Genomic DNA, 18,250 nt, shown 5'->3' with positions numbered 1-18,250 from the left:
TTCTCTATTCCAGCCTGTCTTGCAGCAGTTCCTCGGAAACGCCACAACTAATTATATCCTTTAGTATAACATCCATCCGTCTAGTTTCAGGTCTTCAAGCCCATCTCTTATCTTCCACTTTTCGGTTTAACATCCTGTTTCCTATATATTCCTCCAGTGTCGGGCATATGAAAATAAACCATCTAAGTCTGGATTCCCTCAGCTTTCCTATAATTGGTACCACCTTCACACTTCCTCAAATTGTACATTCCAAACATGGTCCATCCTTATAACTCCAAGCATCCATCTTAACAGTAATTTCCACTGTATTCAAGAACTGCTCCTGGCTCTTCCTCGGCGTCCAGCACTCAGAACCATACAAAAGTGCTGGCCCAGTTACCATCTTGTAGATCTTGCTTTTCAGTTGAATAGGCATTCTCTTATCGCAGATCACTTCACTCACTTTTCTTCATTTAGTCCATGAGTTTCCTGTTCTGTTTATAAGAAAAACAACTTTTTTTAAAAAGGGTACCTTTATACATCATAAATCGGGCTGCAGATTTGTCACAGCTTTTTTATCAAAAAATCATGGCGTGATATTGGTAAATTTAGTAAAAGTCACAGGTTTAGGGACTGCTCTGTGATTTTTGTTGATAAATGCCTTGACAAATGAGGGGGCACTGACCACCTGCACCAGCACCGTCCCAGCACCACAACCCTAATCCTGGCTAGATAATGTGATTGTGGCTGTACAAATGACCACATAGTTTACTTTTGTTTGTTTGTTTTTTGCCAGGTTACCATATAAATTCACAAAATGTCCGTTTTCCTGCTATCAGCCTAACATTTTGTCTGCCTTCTTAGGTTCTGCTTGCTTTTCAGTCCCCTCCTTTTCCAGAGGGGAAACAAATGTGTTTCTTTACTGGCTATTATGCTTCTGGTATTAAAAGGACAGAGTGGGAGGCAGGGAGAAGGGATATCTTTCATGATTCAGTGCATCAAGGATGAGAGAGTGACCTGAGCCACCAGACCTTTTCTTGCAGCTGAATGGGCAAAGCAGCTGAAGCAGTTGCATTATCTTATTATCAAAGAAGACTTACAGGAGGAATTTGCTGCCATCTGGTGCTTGTCAGCTGCTCAGGATCACAGCTCTACTCTTGCAGTACTTATGAGCTCTTTAAGGCAACCACATTCTCCTTCTGCACAGCTCCTAAACTTAACCTGAGCAAGGTTACCCTTTAGGAGATCTACACAGCAGATTTCTTCCGCTGCAGTCCTCCTCTGGTTTCCCACAATGAAATGCTTCACGCCCTTGTTCAGAATCTAGGAGGACTGATGGAGCCATGCAACAAATGCAGGTTGTGTTTGGCTGTTTGGTGAGGAGCAAGCTTCAAAGCTGAAGGTCTCTTTATTGAAAAAGCCATGCTGCCAATCCATTCCTATTTAAACTAGAAATGCTTCCAGTTTGACCACTTCTGAATTCAAAAGGCACCATGGAAAGAGAAGCAGTCTTTAGGGCAGCTAGGTCCCTAACTATTCAGGGCATTATCAGTCCAAATCTACAACATAAGCTTCATTCAGAAATCAAATGGAAGCCAGTGCAGCCTATAGGGCACAGGTGTAATATGTTCTCTAAGTGAAATACCATTTAATAAGTGGGGCGCTGAAATCTGTACTAACTGAAGGGTTTTTTTTCATAGTTTTAAAATGTTGTCCTGAGTACAGCAGCAATCAAATCTAACAAAGGCATAGGTAATTGGAAAGGCCTGCATCCAAAGGAAAGATAAAAACCAAGTCCAGATAAAGTGCTCTGCTGCTGCTACCTGTACGTACCTCCAAGAGCAATAGAGGATCTAATAAAGAACAAACAGTGGGTATGCTTCCTCGATCGGTGGAGATAATAATCTCTTCCTCCAACCTACAAATATCACTTTTATCTGATCTTGATTTGAGTTGCCACTAATTGGTTCTCATCTTAGCCTATCCTGGTTTGGATAACTGCTCAGCTCCCTGTCCAGAGAATGCATTTATTATGTGTTTTCATTTTATGGAGTATTTATATTCTATTTCAGTACAATTAATGGTTATTGAATTTAGTAATAACAAACATTACCATATAATTTCCAGTTTGCTGCATAATGCAGTGCTGTCTCATTAATTTGTTGGGGGGTAGTTGCCATGTACAGTAGCTAAAGTTTATAGCACAGTATACAGGATCCCATGTTGTTAAGGGGAATTCCTTGTTTCATTACCTTCTGTGAAGTGCTTTGGGGTCTTCAGATGGAAGGTATGTGTAGATGTGCTAAATGCTTGTTTAATATTTTCATTGAATCCTAATTGATTGCCAGTCTCAGGATTATGACAATCACATCCTCAGTCAGTTCTGTTACTTGCCTGGTTTACAAGCACAGTGATCTATCTTCTGTGCTCAAATCATTCTTTAAGATTCAGTCAAGATGTAGGTGAGGGTATTTCTAAGCATCTTGAAAGACTGTGAAAGAACTGTAGAATCCTGTGAGTATTTTTCACTAGATAGATTCCTAGTTAAATAAGAGAAATTAGTTTTTAAAAGGAGTAACAAATGTACATAGTTTTTTTTTGGTTCTTACTGATTCCAGTGGCCCTTTTGTTTCAGCTGTTATATAAACCTAAAATAAATATTCACTTTATTTTTCTCTTTGCCTTATGTCAGGGCATACTGAAAAGGTCTGTTTACCAAGAACTGATGCAACTGGTAGCATAATATTGATTGTTAGTTCCTTTCCCCTGTATCTATTGGACTTATTAATATAAACCCTGACAGCATATTGGAGCAATATGTCTCATACGTCAGCAAACTGGTCTTGAATTTGTCCTAAAGTTGTGATGAACAGATGCTTTTCTTGATTTTGTTTGTCACAGCCTTAATTATTGAGCCTATATTTTTGCTGAACTTACTCAGTTTTTTAAAACAGCAGAATTCATTTCACTCCAGCAGTCTGTAAGTTTTGTAAATGTTACAAAGATTGCTGATTTTTCTCTGTAATCTATGTTCACTGCACAAGCTTTATTGATGGTCTGTAATTTCAATGGTTAATTTTCATTTTTCCCATAGGAAGTGTCACTTCAGCAGACCGCACAGCCTACATCAACAATAGTTCGTCCAGCATCACTGCAGGTTCCTAATGTATTGCTAACAAGTTCTGACTCAAGTGTTATTATTCAGCAGGCAATACCTTCACCAACTTCTAGCACTGTCATTACCCAGGCTCCATCCTCCAACAGGCCAATAGTGTAAGTTATATGTGATAGTAAAATATTTTTTTACAGATTTCTAAAAAGATTTTGTCTAGTTTACAAGGTACTTTTGATCACTTTTTCTGCAATTTAATAAATAATGCGGCCTCCAGCTCCATATTCTCCAACAGTACAGTGAGTTTACATTATAACTCTGACACAGTTATGTCAAACAGAATTACTGTTAAATGTACAGAATGTGGATATTATTGATACCTTGTTAAAATGGCAAATAGTTTAAACTGTGTTAAGTTTGGACAGGGTTAAACCAAATTAATAATGTATCAAGCTTTGTAATAAGAAATGTCAATATCTTTCAATTCTGTTGTGTATTTGTGTCCTTTTTAAAATATTTCCTCATCTTTGTTTTTCTTAGACCAGTACCAGGTCCTTTTCCTCTGCTGTTACATCTTCCTAATGGACAAACTATGCCTGTTGCTATTCCTGCCTCAATCACAAATTCTAATGTTCATGTCCCTGCTGCAGTTCCAGTAAGTTTACACATGACCTATTATACATTCTTAATTTTAAAATAATGCAGACTTGCATAAATGCTGCTTTTCTTTTTTTAATTTCAAACACTAACATTTAAAAAAAAAAGATTTTTGGACTTGATTTACATATTTTTGGCAACTATTGTAATTTGTGCTCTGAATACTTGTGAGAGTAGTACATCTTTATCATTCCAAATATTACTTAAATGGTTAGATATACTTTAATTACTCTGGAAGGGTAAAAAGCTACTGATATATCTTAAGCCTTAGAATTTAGATTTACAGATTTTGGTAGCTGTTTTGGTTCTAGTGGGCAATGCAGTCATATAATATGTATTATGTTGGCATACTCAAAGATTGTTTTTCATTTTTATGACTTTCCTGGTCAGCTTGTTAGACCTGTCACCATGGTGCCTAGTATCCCAGGAATCCCAGGGCCCTCCTCCCCACAGCCAGTGCAGTCAGAGGCAAAATTGGTAAGTTAGAATTCCATTGATTATCAAGAAGGTTAATCAGAAAAAATGTTCTTAATAATTAGGTCTTACTACAGATGTAGTTGTTCGTTTTAGTCATTGTTATTGTGCGGTATAAATTTTATTTTCTACAGAAGACAAGCTCTGTGCTGGAATCTCAGTGCTGGAAAATGAGAGCTATCAATTTGTTTTGGTTTTATGGTAATTTCAGATTCTTATATGATTGTTAGCACCGGGACTAAAACACATTTATGAATTTAGCAGCACCAGTGAAATGTACTTTGAAGAAGACCAATTTTTTAACTGTAAACTCAGTCTCGCTCCTCATAGTGAAGAGTAGACGTATATGTGGCTTTCGGAGAGGGAGGAGACACAAGCTTAATATCACTTCAGCAGTGAACCTTGCCTGCCAATAGAAGCAAAATGGAAGAATTACAGAGGTAAGCCCATACCAAAATGGTGTGAAGCTTCTTAGCAGAAAAGACTATAGAAATAAAAACCAGGCTTTTCATAACAACACACCTCCTAATATTCCCAGCTGCTTATGGTCTCTTCTTCCAGGCATGTAACCTGATAGGTTTTAGGGTATGATGTACATAAAAAGTTGGTTTGTTAAGATGACCTGGAACAGGTGGAAGATAACCAAAAAGGGTAAAGAAAAAAAATCAGTTATATAAATGTACATTAATAGGATCATAATTATAGTGTAAACTTTAATTAATCACTTCCAATAAAAATGTGTATATTCTCCAATTTGTTAGCTGGTTGCTTCAATGCTTTTTTATCTAACTTTTCTTCATTCCATCTGTTCTTGTAAAATGGAATGGGAACTATATGAAAGAAAAATTAAATAAATGTCCCCCATGTGCATCGGTAGAAGAGCTCCACAAACTGAATCTGTCTTGTAGATTACATGCATTTTACTTAGGATAGTGTTGCATTATTCCTGACACTCATTTATTTGTATATAAAAAATTAAGAGGAGAATCAGGAGCAGTAAGTAGATAAAAATATTATTTTTAAATGCAAAGCAGTAGGGGCAATAGCACCCTGCTAGGGCACTTCTATGGCGACAGCAGGAGCAGGCAGCCCAGTTGCTACCGCTGCAGGAGCCACTTTGAGACTGTTTATAGAGCTGGCAGGAGGGGATAGAGAGGACCGCATAGAGAGATGAATCCCTTAAAATCCTTTATTAATGTGGGGAGAAGGCTGGGAAGGCCCTCAGGCAGTGAACTTTCTTTTTGGCCTCCACTCCAACCCTAGTCTATTCAGTAGTGAGGAAGGGTGCAGGGGTACGCCCAGAGATGGGCCAAGGACCCTTTTCACATCAAATATCTGTCTGTGTGAGGTGAGGCTGCTGGACACACAGAAACTCTTTTCCCTAAAATGATACAACCACTCTGAGGAGTGCATTGGCCACTAGTGAACTCTGAGTAGAACTGCCTGCTACAGTCAGAGCTATTCTCCTATCTCCGCTCCCTTTGGGTGAGTTGGCCTCCGAAGTGCTGCAAGAGGTGGGAGGACAGTACTAAGGGCTTTTTCTGCTCAGTTCCCTCTCTCATCCTTCAGGGGAATTGAAAAAGGAGTCCTTCATTTTCAGAGTCAGGAAAAAAATAATTGTAACTGCCTTCTGAGAGAATGTATTTATCTTAATTCTGGGAAAAGATTAATATAAGAATTGGGGATCAGATAAGAACAAGAATTCTATTTCCTCACCTGATGTATTCCGCAGGATCAAAAGACTGCTATTCACAGAATTTCACTATGTGGAATCTATTAGAACTTCAAGATTAGAGGTCCAAATAATTTTTGTTTAGTTGGGCAAGAAATTAGATTCTTAAGAGTAAGATTAAATCATGCAGTAATATACTTTATGAAGCTTTATATGTGAAAAAATACAAGTGGTAAAAGCTTTTGATTTCACATAGGAAAAAGCAATCACTCATTGAGAAGGCACAAAAATAGCATAAAGAAAAACAGAGATTGCAAGACTTAAAATTTAACAGTCTTATTAGTTTTCTCATTAGAATGTAGCTAATATGTGCACTTCAGTGTTTGCTTATCTTCTTTAAGTGGAATGGTAAAAGCATACTCACCATATTTCTTCTTTTCTTTCTTGACTCTATGAATAAGGAATGAGCAGAATATATCAAAATTGTGTATATTTGTTGTGCTTTATATAGCGTATATTTACAAAAATGAAAAAATGATTATTTCTATTAAAGTGTAAAGAACTAAACAAGAAACCTAATATTCACAGAAAAATTTCTCCAGCAAAAAATTTCATAGCCCAACAGCTAAGAATGATAGAAAATACAGTGTTATCAACAGGCACCCTGGGTTACCAATTTTTTAAATTCCCATTTGATTTTCAGAATTCTGATGTCTTTCTGGTATATTTCTTGCACGTAAAAACATGTTAAACATGAAACTGCTGCAATGTAACCTGCAATACATTCTGAGTTCTGCAAATGTCAAAGTAATTACATTTACTTTTATTACTTGTGATGGTCTCTGTTAAACTAATAGAGGGCTTTGACTATTTAATTATATTTGATTAATATTTCCTTGATAAACTAAGTTGATGAAAATACCTTTTTTAAAAATGCTATGCTCCGGTTGTCAATAAAACTTAATAAGCAGGATTAGCTAGATACTATTAATATCAGTTAAACACTATTTCTAGGCTTATTACATATTTCTCTTAGTATATCACTATGATTACTAGCTAGAAGACAAGGATGCAGAATTTTTGAATTCATTTGGACCGTTCTTATTGATATTGTAAGAGACAGCTTAGTCATGTGTAGACATATTTCATTGTTGTGGATTTTTCTCATATTACACTAGGGAAATGTAACATAAAAACCTACTTTACGTATTTGCTAAGACAACTGGTTGCCCAACTTGCTAAAACAACTGGCTACCTAATGTCAAAACTGTCTGCTGCATACATGACATTCAGTGTGACAATAAATAGGCTGCTGACCTAGGGATGATGTCTTGACAGTTGGTAAGTGACTTGGAGGGCTGTTATCTATTGTTTGCCTTTAGCTGTCATTAGTTAAACTTTTGTCTTCTATAATGCAAAAACTGAAATTTCTAATCTCTAATATAGTATTTTGCATCTTTTTTTGCAAGTTATATATAAAACAATATTATTGTAAGGCACTCTCAGTTGAGACATTCTGACTATTCCAGAAATTCAGGATGAAGTGATTTTGATGTGGTGGTGGTGGTGTTTGAGACCCTAACCTCTTCTTTGACAAGACACATGACAATTTGCGCAAAAGGAGGCAACCATGTTCATAGGTTCCTGGAGGGATGACCTAATTTTTTGCCCTTTGGCAATTTTTTGCCCTTTGAGCACTATCATTCCCACCAAAGAAACATCTTCTGCCATCCTCAGTAAACCAGGGAGCATAATGAACATTGTAACATTTAAGATATAACAGCAAACTATCCTGATGTGAAGGAAAGATCAGTGAGCGGCCAATATGGTTGCATCAGGAGTTCTTTAAAGATATGAAAAACTAAAAGGAATGCTACAAAAAGTGAAAATTTGGACTTGTTGCAAGGATGAGTACAAAAGAATATCATAAGCACATAGAGACAAAATGAGGCAAAGGCACAAAATGAGTGGCACCTAGCAAGAGACATAAAAGGCAATAAAAAGAGGTTCTAGAAATACATTGAGAGCAAGAGCAAGATAAAGGAAAGTGTAAATCCACTATTTAGCGAGGGACAGATAATACCATCCAGAAATTCTGAAACATTTAATGCCCATTTTGCAGCAATTTTACCTAAAAAGGTGAATTGTGACCAGATACTCAATACAATTAATATTTACAACAGGTGGGAAGGATCACAAACCAGAATAGGGAAAGAACAGGTTAAAAAATATTTGGGTAAGCTGTATGTTTTCAAGTCTGCAGGGCCTGATAAAATTCACTCTAGCGTATTAAAGAAACTAAGGGCATGTCTATACTTACCAGGGATCAACGCTGCTGTGATCGATGCAGCAGACGTCAATTTAGCGGGTCTAGTGAAGACCCTTTAAATCGACCGCAGAGCACTCTCCAGTCCACTGCGGTACTCCACTGGAACGAGAAGATTAAGGTAAATCGATGGGAGCACATCTCCCGTTGACACAGTGTGGTGTAGAGGTAGCAGTAAGTCGGCCTAAGCTGTGTCAACCCCAGCTACGTTATTCGTGTATCCGGAGAAGCATGACTTAGGTAGACTTGCTGCAGTAGCGTAGACAAGGCCTAACTGAAACAATCTCGGAACCATTAGGGGTCATCCTTTGAGAACGCATGGAAGATGGGTGAGGTCCCAGAGGACTAGAGAAGGGCATGCGTAGCACATACCTTTAAAAAAAAGAACAAAGAGGGTCTGGGAAATTTTACACCAGTCAGCCCAATTTTGATACCTGGAAAAATACTGGAACAAATTATTAATCAGTTTGTAAAGCCCTTAGAGGATAATAGGTTGATAAGGAATAGCCAGCATGGATTTGCCAAGAACAAATCATCCTAGACCAACATAATTTCCTTCTTTGTTGGAGTTACTGGCCTAGTGGATGGGGAGAAGCAGTGATATATTGTGATTTTTAGTAACATTTTTGACGTAGTTACATATGACATTCTCATAAGCAAACTAGGCAAATGTGGCCTGGATGAAATTACTATAAGGTGGGTGTACAACCATTTGAAAGACCATACTCTGAGTAGCTATCAATGGTTCGTTGCCAAACTGGGAAGGTGAATCTAGTGGTGTCTTTTGTACTAATTTAGATGGAATAAATGGGCCCAAAGAGTCAACGATGTTATTATGACAGTATCCAACATTAAAGAGTGTTAAAGAAGGTTTGGGGTCTCGTATACAGAGACCACAGTCTACTTAGTGCAATGGCAAACACACCCTTAAAAAATCTTTTTCACCTTTTATTAAAGAGAGAGAGAGCACGAAAAGGAAGGAAGAACTGGTAAAGCATTTGAAATGTAAAGTATTTGGGAAGGCTTTTATTTTAGCATCCCTTGTTCTTTTCCCTTTAGCTGGAGAGAGAGTTTTTAGAAGGAAAACCCACTTACTTGACAGTCTATTAGATGGTATTAAAGATGGTAATAACTGCCCTTTTGGGGAAAAAAGAAGTTAGTTGAGAAGGGCTAGAGTTGTCATTGCTGTGAAAGTCCAATCCCATTTCTTAAAAGGCAAAACAAAACACACACTCAGAAGGGGAAAGAAAAGTACAGCAAAGATAGAAAATGCAGATTCTGTCTCTAGTGTTGACTTTCACTTGCAGCCTCACTGCTGGAAAAAGAAAGGAACAGCAAACTGTTTTATTAGTTGCTCTAAGGCCTGGCAAACTTGTAGCACCTTTGGGCTGTTTAGAGTATTGCTTTTAGCTGCCTCTTTTGGGTTACAGGCTTACAGCAGTGTTGTAGAATATACAGTCTTGGCCAGCTAAGCCAGATTCTCTTTAAACAGAAGGTAAAAGGCGAGAGTTAGAAAGGGAGTGGTGGGTGGTGTGATAAATTCTCAAATCCCAGGTGGTATTTGAGATTCACTGGAAGTGGTAGAGGTGGCAATGTCATCTGCGTCACTCTCTTGCCTAGGTATGGTCAGGACATCTTGGAATCAGGTTGACAAAGGTCCAGTGATGTTACAGTAGATCCTGCAGTCCCAGGAGATAGTAAGAATGGCAGTCATAATGGTGAAGCTTGCTCTTTCCCCTTCTCTCATCTTTCAGTCAGCCATTGTCACATTAGCCAGCTTTTTCCCTCCACAAGTCTCTCTTTGAGGACTCCGAAAGAGAGTGATGGGCAGAATACCCAATCTTCTTACTATTTTGTCCACCAATTATACCTAATTTCTGACACATTTTTGACTAGATGAGCTCTTGAGGTCCCTTCCAGCCCTTCATTTCTGTGGTTAACAGAAATTACATCCATTTGTTACAAGCTCCTTTGACTTTCCTAATATCCTTCATGGGGAGGGATGACGTGGCGAAAGCAGCAGAGTTGGAGTCAACTTTCAATGTGTGTTAGGCACCTAACTATCTCAGGTGCTTCTGAAAATTCCACCCTTACTCTGTTTTCCCATCTGTACAGTGGGGAAATAGAACCTTAGATGGATGTTGGACGTATAATTTATTGCCATTTGACTCTAGTTTAGCATACTTTTTTAGAGTGAGCCGGAGTATAAAACCACTGCATATTTTGATAAATAACTATTTCCTTATGGCTTGTATGTAGCAAAGCTGCAAGCTCAAAATCATATATAGCACCATTTGTTGTGGTAATCATAAGAGTGAGCTTTACTAAAATAAATGGAAATTTTGTTTTAAACTTCAGTTAAAAATAATGTGTCCGCAAAGATGCTCTTTGATAATAGATATAAGTCATCGTTAAAATTTCATCTTGGCTTTCCTAGAAGATAAAAATCCCACAGTTGTTGGAGATAGGGTACCTAATCCGTTTCACATACCAAATATAGCCTTCACTCATGTATTCATCTAAAGAATGTCCTTCTGCCCATTTTTTATCTTCTAAGTATGAGCAGCTCCCGAAGTCTCAGTTCAATTTCTAAATCTGCTCTCTAGTGACATTTCTAAGTGTTACCAGCCTGAAGTTGCCCAATTTAATGTTTAGGTTTGCCTGTCATTTTGTTAGTTGCGCTCTATTCCGCTTCCACACATGTGTTTGAGTCTCCCTGCAGTGCCTGGATTGCACATCTGTAAATATTTTCTTAGTTACAGCCTTCTTTTGATTTGACTTGAAAGAATGTGTATCTGGTCTTTGAAGATGTATCATTGAGATGTCTGGTGCTAACAGTATGGAAAAAAGTTTAACCTTATAGGATAGTTTTCTTCTGATGTTTTTCCCCTGTGCAACCAAACTTCATACCAGTATTAATTTGACAAAACAAATGTGCAAGCACAACTGCATATTAACTTTGTAAATATGTAATTTAAATAGTTGGATTTTTGTTTTGTTTTTCATTTAGTGTGATTGCTGTTTTTCTGGAATCCCCCACCTGAGAATGTCAGACTCCTTCAGGGTGGCACAGTCTTGGCTTCTCATGTGAAGGGAGCTGTGAGACTGTTACTGCCATAGCCATGTTCAGTCTCCTTTGCTGCTGTGTTCTCTCCTCTAGTCTGCACTATCACTGCCTATCATCTTACAGGCTGTAAGCAGACTGTAGGGGGAAGTACACTGTGAACACAATTGCCTTGGGTGGGGAGAAAGAGAAAACACTGGAGCAAGAAAATAACATAAAGAATAAAAATAAACCAAAAAAAAATATATAGAGAAGAAAAAAAACAGAGATAAAAAATTCCTGGAGAGACAGAAAATAGGAAAATGGTTATCTAGCTCTGATCATTTTGTTGTGAAGCGCTCTCCATTAAGACTGTGTTAAAAATGTACTGTATAAGGAACAATTGAGTGTATGCTTAAATCATAGAATATCAGGGTTGGAAGGGACCTCAGAAGGTCATCTAGTCCAACCCCCTGCTCAAAGCAGGACCAGTCCCCAACTAAATCATCCCAGCCAGGGCTTTGTCAAGCCTGACCTTAAAAACTTCTAAGGAAGGAGATTCCACCACCTCCCTAAGTAACGCATTCCAGTGTTTCACCACCCTCCTAGTGAAAAAGTTTTTCCTAATATCCAATCTAAACCTCCTCCACTGCAACTTGAGACTATTACTCCTCGTTCTGTCTCACCAATGTCAAATACAGGGGAACGATCACGTCCCTCAATCTGCTGGCAATGCGCCTACTTATACATCCCAAAATGCCATTGGCCTTCTTGGCAACAAGGGCACACTGACTCATATTCAGCTTCTCATCCACTGTAACCCCTAGGTCCTTTTCTGCAGAACTGCTGCCTAGCCATTCAGTCCCGAGTCTGTAGCGGTGCATGGAATTCTTCCGTCCTAAGTGCAGGACTCTGCACTTGTCCTTGTTGAACCCCATCAGATTTCTTTTGGCCCAATCCTCTAATTTGTCTAGGTCCCTCTGAATCCTATCCCTACCCTCCAGCGTATCTACCTTTTCTCCCAGTTTAGTGTCATCTGCAAACTTGCTGAGGGTGCAATCCACACCATCCTCCAGATCATTAATGAAGATATTGAACAAAACCAGCCCGAGGACCGACCCTTGGGACACTCCACTTGATACCGGCTGCCAACTAGACATGGAGCCATTGATCACTACCAGTTGAGCCCGACAATCTAGCCAGCTTTCTATCCACCTTATCGTCCATTCATCCAGCCCATACTTCTTTAACTTGCTGGCAAGAATACTGTGGGAGACAGTGTCAAAAGCTTTGCTAAAGTCAAGGAACAACACGTCCACTGCTTTTCCCTCATCCACAGAGCCAGTTATCTCATCATAGAAGGCAATTAGATTAGTCAGGCATGACTTGCCCTTGGTGAATCCCTGCTGACTGTTCCTGATTACTTTCCTCTCCTCCTAAGTGCTTCATAATGGATTCCTTGAGGACCTGCTCCATGATTTTTACAGGGACTGAGGTGAGGCTGACTGGCCTGTAGTTTCCAGGATCCTCCTTCTTCCCTTTTTTAAAGATGGGGACTACATTAGCCTTTTGCCAGTCATCCGGGACCTCCCCCCGATCGCCATGAGTTTTCAAAGATAATGGCCAATGGCTCTGCAATCATTTCCGCCAACTCCTTTAGTACTCTCGGATGCAGCGCATCTGGCCCCATGGACTTGTGCTCATCCAGCTTTTCTAAATAGTCCCGAACCACTTCTTTTTTCACAGAGGGCTGGTCACCTCCTCCCCGTGCTTTGCTGCTCAGTGCAGCAGTCTGGGAGCTGACCTTGTTCATGAAGACAGAGGCAAAAAAAGCATTGAGTACATTAGCTTTTTCTACATCCTCTGTCACTTGGTTGCATCCATCATTCAGTAAGGGGCCCACACTGTCCTTGACTTTCTTCTTGTTGTTAACATACCTGAAGAAACCCTTCTTGTTACTCTTAACATCTCTTGCTAGCTGCACCTCCAGGTGTGATTTGACCTTCCTGATTTCACACCTGCATGCCCGAGCAATATTTTTATACTCTTCCCTGGTCATTTGTCCAATCTTCCACTTCTTGTAAGCTGCTTTTTTGTGTTTAAGATCAGCAAGGGTTTCACTGTGTAGTCAAGCTGGTCGCCTGCCATGTGTAGAAAGAATAGTAAATATCGGGATGGTTTTTCCCTGTAACCTCAATAAGGATTCTTTAAAATACAGCCAGCTCTCCTGGACTCCTTTCCCCCTCATGTTATTCTCCAAGGGGATCCTGCCCATCAGATCCCTGAGGTTGTCAAAGTCTGCTTTTCTGAAGTCCAGGGTCTGTATTCTGCAGCTCTCCTTTCTTCCCTGTGTCAGGATCCTGAACCCGACCATCTCATGGTCACTGCCTCCCAGGTTCCCATCCACTTTTGCTTCCCCTACTAATTCTTCCAGGTTTGTAAGCAGCAGGTCAAGAAGAGCTCTGCCCCTAGTTGGTTCCTCCAGCACTTGCACCAGGAAATTGTCCCCTACACTTTCCAAAAACTTCCTGGATTGTGCACCGCTGTATTGCTCTCCCAGCAGATATCAGAGTGATTGAAGTCTCCCATGAGAACGAGGGCCTGCAAGCTAGTAACTTCCGTCAGTTGCCGGAAGAAAGCCTCGTCCACCTCATCCCCCTGATCCGGTGGTCTATAGCAGACTCCCACCACGACATCACCCTTGTTGCTCATGCTTCTAAACTTAATCCAGAGACACTCAGGTTTTTCTGCAGTTTCATACCGGAGCTCTGAGCAGTCATACTTCTCTCTTACATACAATGCGACTCCCCCACCTTTTCTGCCCTGCCTGTCCTTCCTGAACACTTTATATCCACCCATGACAGTACTCCAGTCTTGTGAGTTATCCCACCAAGTCTCTGTTATTCCAATCACATCATAAGTCCTTGACTGTGCCAGGACTTCCAGTTCGCCCTGCTTGTTTCCCAGGCTTCTTGCATTTGTGTAGAGACACTTGAGATAACTTGCTGTTTGTCCTGCTTTCTTAGTATGAGGCAGGAGCCCCTCCCCTTTTGCGTTCTCCTGCTTGTGCTTCCTCCCAGTATCCCACGTCCTCACTTACTTCAGGGCTTTGGTCTCCTTCCCCCAGTGAACCTAGTTTAAAGCCCTCCTCACTAGGTTAGCAAGCCTGCTTGCGAAGATGCTCTTCCCTCTCTCCGTTAGGTGGAGCCCGTCTCTGCCTAGCACTCCTCCTTCTTGGAACACCATCCCATGGTCAAAGAATCCAAAGCCTTCTCTCCGACACCACCTGTGTAGCCGTTCGTTGACTTCCATAATTTGACGGTCTCTACCCAGGCCTTTTCCTTCCACTGGGAGGATGGACGAAAACACCACTTGCGCCTCAAACTCCTTTATCCTTCTTCCCAAACCCATGTAGTCCGCAGTGATCCGCTCAAGATCATTCTTGGCAGTATCATTGGTGCCCACCTGGAGAAGCAGGAAGGGGTAGCGATCCAAGGGCTTGATGAGTCTCAGCAGTCTCTCCGTCACATCATGAATCCTAGCTCCTGGAAGCAGCAGACTTTTCGGTTTTCCCGGTCAGAGCGGCAGATAGATGACTCAGTCCCCCTGAGGAGAGAGTCCCTGACCACCAACACCTGCCGCCTCCTCTTTCGAGCGGTGGTCGTGGAACCCCCGTCCCTAGGACAGTGCATTTCATGCCTTCCAATCAGCGGAGTCTCCTTCTGTTCCCTTCCCTCAGATGTATCATCTAGTCCACTCTCCGCATTAGTACCTGTGGAGAGAACATGATGCTGAAGCATAATGATATGAAGTTAGACAGTAAGATGTATTGCATTCAAGCTTCTGCATACAATATTAAATTTCGGTAGGTAAAACAGGCATTCTAATGTACTTCTTTTGAGTTGGATGTTCATGTACACAGTGTTAGCTTGCATTACTCTATGATAGTGTTGTCAGGCACGAGGTGTCAGTTGCTTTTATTCCTATGAAAATATTTTTTATTGTTAGCTTTTAATAGGGACGATGATTCATAGATTCCAACTCCAGAAGGGACTACTGTGATAATCTAGTCTGATCTCTTATGTAGCACGGCCCATAGAACTTCCCTAATGTAATTCCTGGAGCATATCTTTTAGAAAAACATCCCATCTTGATTTAAAAATTGTCAGTGATGCCGAATCCACCATGACACTTGGTAAATTATTCCAATGGTTCAACTTCCAATGGTCCAGTCACTGGTTCATGTTATACCTTTCTCTGCTATATTGAAGAATCCATTATTAAATATTTGTTCCCCCTGTAGATACTTACACACTGTAATCAAGTCACCCCCTCACATTCCATCTGTTAAGCTAAATAGATAGAACTCCTTAATTCTGTCATTATAAGGCATGTTTGCTCATCCTTTAATCCTTGTGGCTCTGAACCCTCTCCAACTTATCTGCATCCTTCTTGAATTGTGGGTACCAGAACTGGACACAGTATTTCATCAGCAGTTGCAGAAGTGCCAAATATAGAGGTAAAATAACCTCTCTATCCTGCTTGAGATTCCTGTTTATGCATCCCAGCATCACATTCACTCTTTTTGTCACAGTATCACATTGGGAGAAGAAAATCTGAAATTCCAGATATCTCTGTGTGTGTGTGTGTATGTATATGTGTATATATATATATATATATATATATATATATATGTATATGCATATGAGTATATATATATAATAAAAGGATGGTTTACTTCAAGCTATGTAGCATGTTTGTCATTAACATGCAGTTTGAGGATGATGCAGACAAAAAACATTTGGGAAAACATTCTGAGTGAATCAGGAAGTTTCCTAAGAAAGTAAATTAAAAGTCTTTGTTTAAACAAAATTCTACTCTGGAGAACCCTCCATGCAAAGCCTTTTGTGACAAACTGAGAAATATCTTGAACACAGTGGGTAGCCAGTAGGCTTTCTGCAAGGGGTTTCTACTGAGAGTTGACAGAGGGCAGCTTGGCAAATGTTCAGAAACCTATATTAGCTTGGTTGAGCCCGGCATGGGACCTTGTGTTCAGCAGAATTCTTCTGACCTGCCTCTCTGCATGCCGAGCTAATCAGCAAACACCTAATGAGCCTACTCTAAAGAAACAGACCCTCTCCCAACCTAGTTCATTTTCATACATTCTCTGGGGGTGGAGAGACAAGACTTCATGAGGACTGATGATGCTGCAAAGACCACAATAATGATAATTAACTTGCTGAATTTAGAAGATTATGCTGTTAATTAGTTGCAAAATAAAGATAAGTAATAGAGCAGCAGATGGTAGGATAACACCCAGGAGAAGGAGGGTTATTACTCTGATGAGCTTTTGTGGCAGATATGAAATATGGATCTGACTTTTTCATAAATTGTTTCTAGAGAATATTATCTACTTTCTGTGAGCTGTTGATGGAGTGATCTATTCCTACCAAATTTTGACAGATGTGATAAGGATTTGTTTTCAAGGGTACGCATGCACAATAAAATTTCACTAGTAAAGATTTAAAATGTTAAAATATTTTAAAATCAGTTTTTTATTCTGTGATGATTTAACCTCACTTGAATAAGCATCTAGATTATGATTAGCCATTATTATTTCTTCACACATAATACTATAACTATATAAAGAATAAATCTCTAATATATGTGGTAAAGTATCCAATTTTTAAAACTAAAATTCATATTTTGGGTGACTACCCCACTATTCAGTTGAAATACAATGTGTACCCCTATGCCACATGCAAGTATTGGAATACTTATCTGGTATTCAAAATCTGTATAAAAACATAATTGTTAGAAATGATCCTCCTTGTTAAACTCCATTCTTCTAAATTATCTGAAGCTATTCCCTTACTGGATTTTCAGTGTTCCACCCATTTGTAGATAACTTTCACCTACAGTAAATATATCATTTAAGTTTCTTATATACATCTCTCAATCTCTGCCATGCCTAAAACAGAGAATTGTTTTGTATTCCTATTTCTGTGGTAAATATCTATTTTGTTTCAACTATATAACAAATTTCAGATAGAGTTTATTTACTTTTAAATGCAAAAAATGTTTTTTTTAACTGTGTAACCTTAGCATTATATACAGAAGTCAAGTTTCCAAAACAATATTAGTGTGGCCATTTGCAAGTCCTGTGTGTCTGATGATATACATTTCACAGCATAGGCAGTAACATTATGTTACACATTTAACTGGAAAAATTTCAATAGAAAATATGCATGTGCACTCTGGCAGAGTTAACATTGCTATTGGAACCTTACATTTTAATTTCCTTTGATTTTAACTTTGCAAACTTAGTATGAGAGGTTTTTGTTTTCAGTTCAATAGAACCATGGCAGGTAGGAGGTTAAAAAAAATGGAGCTGGATGTATACTGCAAAAAGGTTTTCCTGAAAATATTAATATTTTTAAAAGACTTTTCTTTGCCTATGTTCTCACCTCTTTGCATTTTCTTTGTTACTGATCTAGCAAATGGCTGTGCTAGCAGGGGTGTTCATTGAACCTTCTAACTTTAACAAAATATTACAGAATATTTGCACAGAATTAATTTTTATTTTGTAATGGTTAGCATTTGCATCGGAAACCTAATTTAAAAACTAGAATAGAAACAGAACATCTAACTTGTACCTAATAAATATAGTTCCAATTGTAACTATTTAGTACTTGCAATGAACTGCTTATCAACAAGCTGTAGTTAAAGAATTATTTGAAGTTATTCAGCTGATAATTGAAAATAATACATTTGAGAAAAATCAGTCTTTGCAGAAAACTTGTGAAGAGAAAATGAGCTGAAATTTGTGATATAATTATTAAATATTTGCCCAGCTCTAGAAATAGAAAAGACTTATTAGATTATCCAGTCCATTGCCCTGACAGTTTTAGAAACTTTACCATTAAACTACTAGTACTCCAGCTGTACTTTCAGAATGAGGGGGAAATGGTTCTAATTGGACAATAC

The 18,250-nt window shown here is 39.1% G+C and overlaps 1 protein-coding gene across 7 annotated transcripts in view; it reads left to right on the top strand.

Annotated features, from left to right (window-relative positions):
* ATF2 (activating transcription factor 2) overlaps nt 1-18,250 on the top strand; it is a 90,278-nt gene that overhangs the window by 35,023 nt on the left and 37,005 nt on the right. For 6 of the 7 annotated variants that reach the window (XM_077829496.1, XM_077829502.1, XM_077829499.1 and 3 more), the window contains 3 exons: nt 3,074-3,252; nt 3,632-3,746; nt 4,139-4,225. In XM_077829496.1, the coding sequence (XP_077685622.1) occupies nt 3,074-3,252; nt 3,632-3,746; nt 4,139-4,225 (381 nt within the window). The remainder of the gene's footprint in view (nt 1-3,073; nt 3,253-3,631; nt 3,747-4,138; nt 4,226-18,250) is intronic. The other variant, XM_077829501.1, reaches the window with a different exon arrangement.

Source organism: Eretmochelys imbricata, chromosome 11, assembly GCF_965152235.1.
Source record: "Eretmochelys imbricata isolate rEreImb1 chromosome 11, rEreImb1.hap1, whole genome shotgun sequence".
NCBI classification, from domain to species: domain Eukaryota; kingdom Metazoa; phylum Chordata; order Testudines; family Cheloniidae; genus Eretmochelys; species Eretmochelys imbricata.
Note: the sequence above shows the minus strand (reverse complement) of the source record. Positions and strands in the feature narration are given on the sequence as shown.